Here is a 13,643-nt window from a genome sequence, read left to right as displayed (position 1 = left end):
AGTCAACAAGCATTTATTCACTAATTACTTTCTGTGTTCCAGGCATTGTGCTAACCACTGGGAATAAAAATACAAGCGAAAAACAAGTCTCCAATATCAAGAAGCTTACATTCTAATGGGGGAAGACAATATATAAAAAGGAAGCTGAAAAGGATGGGGAATATATAATACAAAGATATACAAGGTATTGTATAGAAAATTAGGGTGCCCTCATTAAATGATAGTTCTAGGAGGAACCATTCAATGGGGGAAAGGTGAGGAAGAAGGATACTTCCAATGTGTGAGTTCTAGGGCTGGAATGAGCTTCTGGGATATTGAGGTTTCTGAGTGATGGCTGAGAAAATTTCAAGTGAAGCCTGGAGAGGAATGAAGACTTGATTGTCTTGTGTGTTCTCCTTAAACGGAGGTTTAGAGAGTATCTGTATGTGTTTCATAGACTCCTTTAGCAGTCTGGTGAAGCATATGGATCTCTTCCCAGAATCATGCTTTTATGCATAAAATAAAACACATAGGATCACTAAGAAAACCAAATTATATTGGATTACATTGAAATACAGTTAACAAAATATTTAGCAAACAAGTTCATCCGCCTCAGGTTAAGAACCTGTGCTAGATCTGTTTCTGTAAAGAAAGGAAGGGATGTGATACACAGGATGTGCTTTTGTCCTATGGCTCTTGTTTTAGTATTGAATTTTATTTGACCAGGTATATTGTCTTGCATGTTTCTAGATTGAATATAAATTAATTTCAAAAGCATTTCTGAGATTTCAGCATCCTCTTGAATTATGGTTTTATCTTTGTGGGCACTGGCACCCATCCTAATTTGCTTTCATTGTAAAATGTAGATGTCTTCCCTTCCCCCAAGGGAGACCAAAATTCCCAGTGGCTGTAGTTACTTGTTTGGCCTCCAGCCCCACTGTCTCAGTAAAGAAAAAATGTACCTTCCTGGACCTAGCTAATAGAACGGTGGAGGTTTTCGTGCAGAAGGAAGAACAGACACTGCTGCAACCAGGGAAGGCTGTAAGGAAGCATTGTTTTGTGTGGTGGCCGCGGTAATTTGCTTTCATTCTGCAAACCTCTTAGAACATACCGTCCTCCTCAGAATCCCTCCCCGAAGCACCCTGACCCATGAAGGATACCCCAGGTCACCCCACAACACGAGAGAAGGACCCGCACCTGACGTTTCTAAGCGCGAGAACCGGTTCCTTGCAATCCGTTCCCGCCGCTAGAGGGCTCCCCTCTGAAACAAACTAGGCAAGCTTTTCTTTTGTCAATTTTGGGGGACAGGCAGGGGAACAGTGGCTGGGACCTCAAATCTTCTCGGTTCAGTAGGGAGAGGGTGTAAAGTTGTGTATGAATGAGTGAGAGAATGTTAGGGCCTCCGCGTGAGGCTATGACAGCGTGAGTGTGGACGTCATAGCGTGTGAGAGACAGTCCCGAGTGCGTGTGTGCGCGCGCGCGTGTATGAGTGTGTGTGACTCAGTGTCTGAGAGTTAGTGGCTCTCAGATGTTCGCACAGGAAACTGGTCCTAATTAATTAATGATCTCCGAGCTTCCCCATTTAGCCGTGTCCAGACTCACTAAAAACCACCTAACGGTGTAGTGCTGGGTGTGTTGGATGGGGCGGGCTTCTGTCCCTGGAGGGTTTGTCTGTGGGTCTGTCCCGGGAACGCGTCCTCGTGAGAGGGCTGCGTGTCTTCTCTGAGTGTGTTAGAATCAAGTGTGTGCGTTTCCCTGTTCTGCCTGTCCTGTTTCCTCTTATGTCAGGTGTGTGTGTGTGTGTGTGTGTGCGCGCGTGTGTGCGTGCGCTGGAGCATTAGAACGTGTGTAACCTTCTCAGGGTGTGTGATAGTTAAGTAGGTGTGTAGGTGAGTAGGCGTATATCCTACTTGGGTGTTTATTTGTCTATATCCCTGTCGGAGTGTGTGGGTGTCTGTTCTGGGCGTGTACCTCGTTGGGGTGTGTGTGTGTGTGTGTGTGTGTGTGTGTGTGTGTGTGCTTGTGTGATGTTCGGTTTTTAGCTTGCGGGAGGAGGCTGGGGAGGAGTGGGAGGGAATGGAACCTCCATGCGGGGGTGGCTGTCCCATCGCGGGGGTGGCTGTCCCATCTCGGGAGGGCAGGCTGGGTTTGTGGACTGGTTCCATGTGTGCGTGCATAGCCGCCGGCCCCTTCCCTCCGCCTTTCCCGACCCAGCCCCGCCCGTGGATCCTGGGGAGCAAGGGGCGGGGAAGGGCTCCCCGTGGAGCGCACCGGTCAAGCAGGGATTCCCGTTGGGGCGCACTGAGGAGCTCCAGGCACCTACGGACATTTCGTGTGGGGGCTGGAGGGTGAAGGGGAACAGGGTTGCTCGTGGTCCCCCAGAAAAGTCCGGGCTTTATAGGAGAAGGGGCCCGGGTCCCTGTTGGCGGGGCGCGGGCTCCAGGGACCCGGGCCGCTGACGTCAGGCGGCCCCTTTAAATAGAGCCAGCAGCGCGTTCAGCTCGGCATTTCCCGGGGAGCCAGTGAGCCGGCGCCGCCGCAGCCGGTGGCCGCCAGCAGCTGCCGCCAGCGCCGGGGTTTTACGCCCCTATCCGACCCGAGATTACCGGTTTGTGCTTCCCGGGCCCCTGGGCGCCTCAAGCACAGAAGGATATAGAGGCTTGCTCTAGATTGGGGGCGGGTCCTGGGCAACGCGGGACTGGGATGCCTGCGCCGGGACACTCTGGGAGCCTCCCCAACTCCCCGTAGCCTCTTCTCTTACGACTAGGAGATGCGGGAAGAGCCGCCGCCTGGTCCCAGAGCTGCCGCCGCCGCCGGGAGTCCCGGGCAGCCGGGCATGGTGGGCGCGCAGGCTGGCATCGCCCCGCGAAGAGGGCGGCCCCGACGCCCAGCCCGCAACTGTTGCTCCCCTGCTGGGGTCGCGCCCCCCATGCCCCAACAGGTCCGGAGCAGTCCCGCCGGCATCCTCCAGGAAACCATGCCCCCTGCTCCGGGCCCATGGAGACATGGCCTGTAGAGTGCTCGGCTGGGCAGTGCCACCTCCCCCCCGGCTGACGCGCAGGTTCCTCTTCATCTTCACGCTCTCTCTGTCCTGCACTTACCTGTGTTACAGCCTTCTCTTCTGCTGCGACAGCCTCATGCAAAGCCGTGGCCTCGGGGAGCACCGCTGCCTTCTCATCCAGAACGTGGGCGGCAAGAAACTTCTCCAGAAGTCCCCTTACTGCAGCCTAGAGGGGCCCGCGCCCAGCGCTGCTTCCCCCGGGGCCCCCGCCCTCAGCTCCGCGCCCGCACCCGCTCCCCGCCTGGCCACCACCAATCATTCTGGAACCCCGAAACTGGGCACGAAGCGGCTACCCCAGGCTATCATCGTAGGTGTGAAGAAGGGGGGCACCCGGGCGGTGCTGGAGTTTATCCGCGTACACCCAGACGTACGGGCTGTGGGCACTGAGCCCCACTTCTTTGATCGGAACTACGACCGGGGTCTGGACTGGTACAGGTAAGGAGACATTAATCCCTTCCCTTAGAGCTTCCTAGAGATGGGACTGGCTCAGCAGGAGGGAGCTCTGCAGCCCACAGCCCTCGGGCCCCAGTAAGCTACGGTCTCGGTCCCTGCGTGCCTTGTGTCCCCCATCTCTCCTCCACTGAGAGGGAACCGCCCTCCCTGGTTTATGTGCGCTCTGGAGAGTCGAGATACTTGGGTATTCTCTGCTCCCATCTGGATGGAGTATTTTCATCTGCGCCCCGCCAGTGGCAGACGGAATTGAGTGGGCCCGGTTGAGGGGAAAGGGAAGAAAGTGGCAGCCGGGTGTTGAATTGCAAGAGGCACAGACGTGGGTTCTTTGCCGCCTCTGCAGTAAGGGAAGCAGCCAAGATTGGGATCTCTGCAGAATGTTAAGGGTTAATGGTATTAGCCACGGACTGAAATTCCAGGGCTTTGGTGGCTTCAACATTGAATTGTAGGCTTTGTGATATCCTTCAACCCCATCTCCTATCGGCAGTCTTCTTCTCTGTGTTTCTAGGCAGCCCAGAGAGGTTTGCGAGTTCATTTCTATACCCATCAACCTTCTCTATCCGGTTCCCTAGGGCTGGTTTTCACTCCTCCCAGAAGACAGGACTCTACTTTTAATTATGGTGGCAGCCCTCCCAGGTGATGCCGAAGAAATTCACGGGATAGCTGGGGCTTTTGTTAGCCTTTGGGTTTTGAACACAGGAGGCTTTTTGTTCTTTTTCTTTTTCTTTTCTTTTTTCTTTTTTTTCTGAACTTCATGCTAGTGGAGAGTCTATAAAAAACTCACTGGAGCCAACTTCTTTGAGAAGAGTCTCTGAGGGAGCTCATTAAGGTGATTTGGAAACTTCACTATTAAAATGGGAGTGTACCACATACTCCTAGAAAGTCAGAATAATGTTGCTGGGAGGGTATTGAGTGAGATCCTGTGACTAGGGAGTTTGAGGAGAATGGAAAAGAGATTTGAGGCTTCCTTATACTTGCATCTTGGGAGACCTCAGTGGGTTGAAATTGAACAAACTCTCTAGATTCAAGAGGAAGGTAGTTTTCCCACGCTGGGTTAGTAGAAGCTGAAATATTTAAGGATTGGGGTTTCCTAGGGTTGGCCCCAGGGAAATGGGTAACTACAAACTGGCAGCAATCCTTTTCATGGTACACCCCAAGAAATAGAATCAGGTTTACTTTCCTCAAATCCCAACTATACATATCTCTTCCTCTACCAGAAAGAGACAAACCAAAATGAAAACTGATTTGGTAGCCTATAAACTCCATTTTGAACTCATAATGTCAAATGGGCCCTCAGCCCTGGATGTCAACTAGTGAGATCAGGGATAGATGAGAATACTAGAATTGAAGGAGAACTCCAGAGATCATCTACTCTAAGACATTTTAAAGTAGGAATCCCCTTTATCATACCCTTAATCTAGGTTTTGTCTGGAAGACTTACAGTGATGGAGAATTCACTTTCTCTATCTCTTCCATTCTACTTTTGGACAGCTCCAATTGTTAGGAAGTTTTTTCCTTATGTTTAGTTAGGCAGCAGCTCTCCAAGGTGGCATTGACAGCCCTGCAGAGTCCCATCTGGTGTTCCCAGGAATCTGCCCATCTGCCTGAACAATTAAGAACCTTCCTTCAGACTCTGTGGTGCTAGTCACTGCCTTCTATTTTGCTAAAGTAAAGGTTCAGGCTCCTGGTGTCTCTTAGGGAAGTTTCTGGCTCTTATCTTCAGGAACTCTAAGAATCAGAATTTATCAAACTTCCCTCCCTATCTCCTCTTTCAACCAGCCACTAAGTATATGGATTCTCTCTATTCCAAAGAGAAGTATTTCTAAAGGCTTATTCTGAAGGAAAGTCCTGTAAACTTCTAAGACTTTTTTTTTCTTAGTTCCAAGGTTTATTTCATATTCTTGAACACATTGTTCTACCAAAGGTTATCAGACTAATGTTAAATCAGTTTATCTCATGAGGTTGGAATTCTAGCCATTAAAATCACTCCTCTGTGATTTTTCAGGAGATATGTGAATTGTACCTGGCTTTAGTTGTTAATTTTGCTAGAAGAAATGTTAGCAGGTAGAAGTTTATATGTATTGCTCACTATGGGCAGAGAGAAAGGGCCCAGGATTGATGTAGAAATCTGTATTGTAGACAAATGTTGTGGTACTAGTGCATAGTCCTGGAGATATAGTAGAAAGCATGCTGGGCTGAATGACAAGAGATATGAGTTTTTAGTCCTATCCCACAGCTAACTAGTATTATGTCCTTAGATATAAACTTCACCTCTCTAGAACTCATGATATCATAGAATAACATAATAGGTAATTAATAAATATTTGTTGAATAACATTAAATATAATCTAAGTTCAATGAGGGCAGGGATTATTTGTTTTTGTCTTCAAATTCCTAGCAACTAGCATAGTGATAACTGTTTAATAATGAATTAATAGATTGAATAGAATATTAGAACTGACAGAGGACGTGAATGATCATTTAGTCCAATTGTTTTGTTTTCACATATGTGGAATGGTGAGCTTCAGAGAGCTCAAGTGACTTTATCCAAGCCTACATAGTCAGTTAGAAATAGAGCCAGAAAAAGAATCTGGTGCCCTATTTCCTTATGTCTATCCTTACTCAGTTTCTTCATTTGCTGAAAGAAGAATTTAGGCTAGATGGTCTTTTCAGTGTCTAATAGATATTCCATGATTCTGTAAGGACATTGGATATTAGAATGAGGAAGTTTGTTAGCACTGGGTTTGCCAAAAAAAACCCCCCAGCTTTGCCAACTTTGATATTTAGTTGTACAATTACTGATACTAGACTTTTCTCTGTTCTCTGAAGGAAAAAAAAAACCCAAACATTTCTGCCTGGAGCTAGATAAAAATAAGGAAGTTGTAAAAGAGATTTCTGCACATATTATTTGGACCAGATAACCCCTAGGATCCATTGCAATTCTGAGATTCTGTAATCTGAACTAGGGACCAAAATGGCACAACTCTCCCTGCCCCCTCCCCCACCCCCTTGGACAAAACATACCTTACTCTCTTTCTAAAACAGAGTATGGAGAATGAAGGCAATAATGATATTAGAGTACGATTTCAAGATTAATGGAAATTCTAATCAGAGGCAAAAACTGATAAACAAAGGGGAGAGGCTACCAAATTGTAACTCCTAGCTAGGTTGTCTCTACTTAATTTTGGGGCAGTACAACAATACCCAAGTCAGGGAGAGAGATTGGATTGGCGCTTACTATGGCTATAACCCAGTTCCCTGATGGAGGCTAGGGCTTCCTTGATGGAACAACTAATACATGGTTGTGAAGCATGCTGCAAATGTAAAATAACAATAATCAATTATCCCAGGCTCTTTATTACCCTGTACTTTCAGATTAACACCCCTTATCCCAAACATAGATCCTCCTAAGACCCATACCATATCCATATACTAAATGAAAAGGAAATGAGATTTCTTTTCCACCTTCCGACCAGAAATCCCTCTCTTCCTTTCTTTCTCTCTCTTTCTCTACCTCTTTTCCTCCTTTCCTTTCTTTCCTTTCCTCCCTTTCTTTCCTCCTTTTCCTCCCTCCCTCTCTCTCTTTTCCTTCCCTCTCTCCCTCCTTCCTCCTTCTCTTCTCCCTCTTCCTCCCCTCCCTTCTCTCCCCTTCTCCCTCTGTCCCCCCTCCCCCTTTTCCTCCCCCTTTTCCTTCCTTCCTTCCTTCCTTCCTTCCTTCCTTCCTTCCTTCCTTCCTTCCTTCCTTCCTTCCTTCCTTCCTTCCTTCCTTCTTTCCTACCCTCCTTTCTTCCTTCCTCCCTTTTGATAATTTTTATTTTTAACCTTGGCATGTGTGAGTTTTAGCCTGCTATCTGTGAACCTTGGCTATGGAGGCAATGTAAGTTCCCCCCCCCCAAAAAAAATTGCATTTTAATTCTGCTAAAATCTCAGCTGATTAAGAACTATAGTGGTGGTGGTTGCTATTTCTTTCCTGCCTCCTTCCTTTCTCTCTTGGGTATTAATTTTTCCCACCCACCAAATGACTCTCAATAGAAAAGATCAGGCAAACTCAGCTCCTACTAGTGAAACCTTTGTAGCAAACTGACCCCACACATACCTAGATGATGAATGTCAGGTGGGCCAGACACCCTGGAATCATACTTTCTGAAAAAAAAGAGTAACAATAGGTCGTTACTGACTTTCAGTTCTTTCCATTTCAAACTTAAACTTCTCAAACTATAGGTTGTAGTTGTGAAAATAATGTTTCAATATGCAACAATACCTAAGATATCTAAGATTATTTACTATTTTCAAAATACGTTGCCAATTATCTCATTAATTTAACAACTCTAAGGGGAATCTTTCCCTGACTGCAAATTGGTAGCTCAACTAAGACTAGGTCCGGGTTTCATTTCTGATATTTACTGTTTGTGTGACCCTAGGCAAATCACTTGGCTTGTTTAAGCTCCACTAGCCTCTTCTATAAAATGGGAATACTTTTCACTCAAGGGAAGCTTATTGTGAGGAAATCACTATGTAAATCTTTAAAGAGATAGCTATAGATTAATGTGATTAGTCTTAATACTTTCCAAACTTCGGTATACATAACATCTTTTTATTTATTCTCTTCATATTTATTCTGTTTGTGCTTATATATTCTGTTATCTTCCATATTAGAATATAAAACTCTGGAAGAGTAGGGATTGTTTTATTATATGTATTATGAAGTAGTCTAGCTAGTAGGTAGGTACTTAATAAGCGGCTGTTGATTGATTAGATGACTTTAATTATCTGGGGAAAGTTGGGTAGGGAAATCTATGAAATCAAGGGAAACTTTCATGTTTAGCATAATAGACAAATTTCTCTATTCTCTGAATAATCAGACATTCCTGAAGTTTGGGCATGAAATTGAAATAAGGTTTAGGAATTAGTGAAAATCCTATTCAGAGACCAAGATTGATAAACTGAGGGGGAGGGACTATGAGATTGTAATCCTTACCTAGTCTCTGCTTCTACTTAGCCATGTGTATATATGGACATGAACAATACCTGAGTATCATTCATTTGCCCTGAATCTAAAAGCACTGAGATTCCCTTAGTACTTCTATCATCCATAGTGCCGAATTCTTGGAGATCCTGAAGGGAGCAGCAGGTAGAGCCTTCCTTTTTTTTAACACTCAGTCCTGTGGGACATGATGTTCCCCTTCTTGGAACAAGAAATATTTTAGATTTTCAAAGAATCACAGACTTGGAAAATTGTAACTTCAGACACACACTTAACAATTCCTGGCTGTGCGACCCTGGCAAGTCACTTAACTCCAACTGCCTCGGGGAAAAAAGGAAGTAAATAATTCGAGTTGGAGAGGGAGAAAAGGTATATGAGAGAATTCTGGAATAGGGAAAAGATTTGCTGGTATTAGACAAATAGCACTCCTAGTGCCTATCTTCATGTCACTTCCTTTTTTATTTATTTGGAGTCAGCTGTATTCTATCAGTAGACTATAAAATTTTTGGGAGCATGCACGATTTCATTTTTGTCTTTGTATTTTTAATATCTGGCATAGTGCCTTGTATGTGGTAGGCATTTAATAAACACTTACCGAGTGAATCTCTAGATCTATATCAATTCAAGGCAAAGAGATTGGAATAGAAAATCCCACAATAAGGTCTGTCTAGGAAAGAAATATTAGAATATAATGGTATGAAAAAGGGATTTGGATTATTTAGAGGATTCAAGTTCAAATTCTACTTCAGCCAAATGATTATCACCTCTGGGATCTTAACTAAGTCATGTAACATTTTCCTCATCTTCAACATAAAGAGATTGGACTAGATTGATCCCTCTGATGTCCCTTCCAGTTCTACATTTATGATTTATGAGCCTATGATAAGCATCATGAATGCTGAAAATAACACTGTTCTGGGAGTCCCAAGACTCGAGTTCTAATCTTCACTCTGTTCTTATTGTACAACCAAGACTGTTTCCTCACCTGTCCCATCACTCATATAAAAATAATGTCCCATCACTGTGAAGATGAAATGACAGAACAGGTATAAAAGTGCTTTGAAAAGCTTTCATGCTGTGTATAAATATCTCTGTCAAAGTAAAGGTTGCCCAGGATCTCTGATGGGTTGAGCTGTGTACCACTCTGTAGTTTTAAGGATTTTAAGAAGTCCATCAAACTTAGGCTCAAATTACTTACAAAAGATTTTACTTATTTTTGTAGAGAATTTCACCTCTGATGACATTTTGCACAACAAGATTATAATATTCAAATGAGATAAAGATAATGAATGAAAATTGCTCACCTTAGTGTGATGTCACCGTATCAAAGGATGACTATGTTCTGTAACTCTTGGAATCTGGCTTTACTATTCAGGTTATTTATTATTTGTTAAGCACCACTGGTGTTCTTGGGGCTGCATAAAATGTCGAAGACACAGTCCCTGCCCCAGGGGCCTACAGTCTAAGTAAGAGAGACAATAAAAGGCGCAATAAAAGGTCCATTACATTATCCAGCTTGTTTAAATCAAGAAATCAAACTGTAAAAACATGGCTGATCTTCTGTAAATCAAAACTTTACCCAATAATAAACCCAGAGGCAGAAGAAAAGAGGACCATCTGCATGGAGGCTTTAATGCAAAACACTTTTCTCATAATTTTTTTTATGCACTATTAAATATCTGAAACTCAGAGACTGAGCCAGGCCTGCTGTGCACAGATGTGCACGCAAGTATATACAATTACAGATGTGGGCACATATGTGGACTATAGTCTTATAGAGATACACCTAGACTTTTTTTCCCTGACCCTTGCTCTCTTGACTCAGAATGAAATGACCGAGTTCATAAATCCACTATCAGCCTTGTAAGCTCTCAGTCACCCAGGCAGCATCCAGGAGATGTGACAGTTACTTCCAGCATGTGTACAGTCATTGTAATGCAATGTGGAAAATTAATTATGGGTGAGCAGAGCTGTCATAGCCCAGGGAGGCTTCCTTGAAGGGTGAGCTTGGCTGCCTTCTCTGCCTTCCTGAGTGGCCAGTGCTGAATCCCTGATAGGAAGGGTTAGAGAGCTATAATTCAGGAGTATGAGAGATGAAGGATGTGTTCTTTAATAGATGTTGGTGTTTGATTTAAGAGTGAAGCCTATTTGTCTTGCAGGAGAGCCCTGAAGGTGTGCCTCCCAGAAACAGGGTCAGGTCTAAGGAGAATGAAGACCTAACCACAGCCATGGGAGGAATTCAGAGTGATTTTCTTTCTAGGTTTTTCCTCTTGCTGGGATCTGACAAATCCTCCTGGGTACAGCCATACCCCTGCCCTTCCTCATAGGTACAACCTTGGGCAAACCGTTTAACCTGATCCCAGTTTCCTGATCTGTGAAACTGAGGGGGATGGACCAGATAATCTCTGTATTTCCTTTTTAGTTCTAAATTAATGATAGTGTGAACAACCAGTCAGTTAGCAAATATTTATTAAGTGTCTACTTTGTACCAGTCACTATGTTGGGAATTCAAAGAACGACCGGCAACAGTCCCTGTTCTCAATAAGCTCACAGTCTGATAGAGAGATAACATGCAAACAGCCATTTACAGTTTAGTCATTTACAGGATCAGCTGGATGTAATCAGCAGAGGGAAGGCAGTGGTATAAAGGCGATCAGAAAAAAGGCTTCTTCTAGCAGGTGAGATTTTAGTTGGAATCCAAAGGAAGTCAAGGCATTTAAGAGATGGAACTGAGGAGGGAAAGAATTTCATTCCCCTATCTCAGGGAATTCTTTCCCCACCATCTTTTTCAATTGTAGGCTATTTGTAAGTGTTTAATTAGAGCATAACACATAGAGACATTTGATCTCTTGTTGACTTATAGATGTATTCACTTAAAAAAATTTAATTTTGATTGAGAGAAGTGGAAATTATTAATTTTTTGACTCTTGGTCCTATGATTTAGACAGGGATTATGTTGGTACTGGGTGCCATATAATTACAATTCCCCCAGGGTAACCACCAAATTTCTGGTCACTCCAGAAGAGTCCATTTAAAGTTAAGCATCTTTAGGGTGGATTGTCCTACTCTGGAGGACACGGTGTCTTTCTCTCTTCTCTAGAGACAACTTTTACTGAAGATCCTGTTCAGCTGCCATGATATCCTGATGGATTGGACTAATGGTTTAATGGGCTTTGTAGTCTGAAGGCAGTTTGGATAGGTGGGGGAAAGCCATCAGCAAGTTAGAAATACCATTATGCTTCATAACTAATTTTTATCTGTCTAAGCTGCAGAGGCCTGGAATGTGTTTAACATTACACTGGCAGGGTCTGCTTTGGCAGATTGACAGGAAAGAGGATGAGGTAAAGTATTTTCAGTCAGTTTGTTGAGAGGGAATCAGACTAGCAGCACTTCCTGGGGGGCTTGGAGCTTAGAATCACTATGGATTTTTCAAATCATGGATTATTCTTTTTTTATGCTTAAAAATTAAAGAAATAATCACCCTTCTACTTAAGCCTTAATAATCACCACTTCCCCACACTGGGCAACTGAACCCCATGTTTGGATTTGAAAAATATAAGAAGTCCTTGACCAAGACCTTGAAGATGGGCCTGAATATTTAAAAACTATGGCAATGGAATAAAAGTTCTGTAATTTCTTAGCAATCTAAAAAATCTTCCAGTCCAAGGATGAAAGGGACCATAGAGAATATTTAGTCTAGTTCCCTTATTTTATAGATTCAAAAATTGAGGCCTAGAGGAATAAATCAATTTGTCCAAAATGAAATGGAGAATGACATAGTTACAATTTGAGCCTATGTTGTCTGATGCTAAATTGAGAGCTTTTCATCTAAACCAGCGGTTCTTAACCTGGGATCTGAGAACTTACTGGAATTTTTTCTTTAAATCAACAAGTATATTTCAATTTAATTTGTTGGAAGTTTTGAGCATTTTATTTTATTTATTTGAAAACATTACTCTCACAAGGGGTTTACAGGTTTCTCCATACTACCAAAAGGGGTCCATGATATATAAAAGTTAGATTCTCTATCAAAGAGCATTTGAATGTATCCTTGAAGACTGGACATATTTTAAATACTTTTTTCTTTTGTATTTCAAAAATTTTACATTTATTATTCCATTTCATCCTCACAAATGCCCTGTGAAATAGTGAGTTTATTTTGTGTTTCAAATACATTTATTATTTCATTTGATCTTCACAAATGCTCTGTGAAATAGTGAGTTTATTATCATTATCTTAGTCAATATGAAGAATGTGAAAATTCAGCTAAATGGTACAGAGAGAGTACTGGACCCCAAGTCAGGAAGATCTGATAACACTTTGAGCAAGTCACTTAAACTCTGTTTACCTTAGTTTCCTCAAGTGTGTAAAAGAGTGGTAATAATAGCATTCATCTTACCAGGTTGTTGCCAAAATCAAATGTAATAATATTTGTAAAATGCTTTTCAACTCTTCAAGTGATAGCTAAATGCTATTGATGAACAAATGTGTTAGGTGACTTGATGAAGGTCATACAAATAAGAAGTAGTAGAACCTGAGAACACCCATATTCAAGTCTTCTGAATCCAAAGTAGTATGGTACAGGCATTTTTAGATTTTTAAAATATATTAAATATATCACATAGATATCAATATATCATATATTAATACTATATATCTAATATATCAGCATAATATATTGATATATTTTCTAATATATCAATATATAATGAAGCTTAAAGATATTCACTGAGAAAAGTTAGCTTCCCAGGGGTCCTCAAACTTATTAAATAGGGGGCCAGTTCACTGTCCCTCAGACTGTTGGAGGGTCTGACTATAGTAAAAACAAAAACTTTGTTTTGTGGGGCTTTAAATAAAGAAACTTCATAGCCCTGGGTGAGAGGGATAATCATGCTCAGCTGCCCCGGGCCGTAGTTTGAGGACCCCTGCAACCCTTAGAAAAAACAGCAGATGATTTTTTCCCTATGTAACTTCATTCATTTTCCAAATACTTATCAACTCCTCCCCCTCAGCCCCTTCCCCCCAATATATCAGGCATTATGCTAAGGATTGGAGATCCCAAGATAAAAAGAAAATAGTCCCTTTCCTGAGGGAGGTAACAGCATATATAAGTACATGCAATCTCAGTTCTTGTGATCAGGGTGGGCGGTAGCGACCGAAGAAACCAGA

At 42.9% G+C, this 13,643-nt stretch overlaps 1 protein-coding gene across 1 annotated transcript in view; it reads left to right on the top strand.

Moving 5' to 3' along the window:
• The first annotated feature begins 2,551 nt into the window (after positions 1 to 2,551).
• HS3ST2 (heparan sulfate-glucosamine 3-sulfotransferase 2) overlaps positions 2,552 to 13,643 on the top strand; it is a 144,353-nt gene continuing 133,261 nt past the window's right edge. Inside the window, exon 1 of the mRNA XM_051964835.1 lies at positions 2,552 to 3,475. Coding sequence (XP_051820795.1) covers positions 2,985 to 3,475 — 491 coding nt within the window. The 5' untranslated portion in view covers positions 2,552 to 2,984. The remainder of the gene's footprint in view (positions 3,476 to 13,643) is intronic.

Source organism: Antechinus flavipes, chromosome 1, assembly GCF_016432865.1.
Source record: "Antechinus flavipes isolate AdamAnt ecotype Samford, QLD, Australia chromosome 1, AdamAnt_v2, whole genome shotgun sequence".
Taxonomy (NCBI): Eukaryota; Metazoa; Chordata; class Mammalia; order Dasyuromorphia; family Dasyuridae; genus Antechinus; species Antechinus flavipes.
This window is presented reverse-complemented; position numbering and strand designations above follow the sequence as displayed.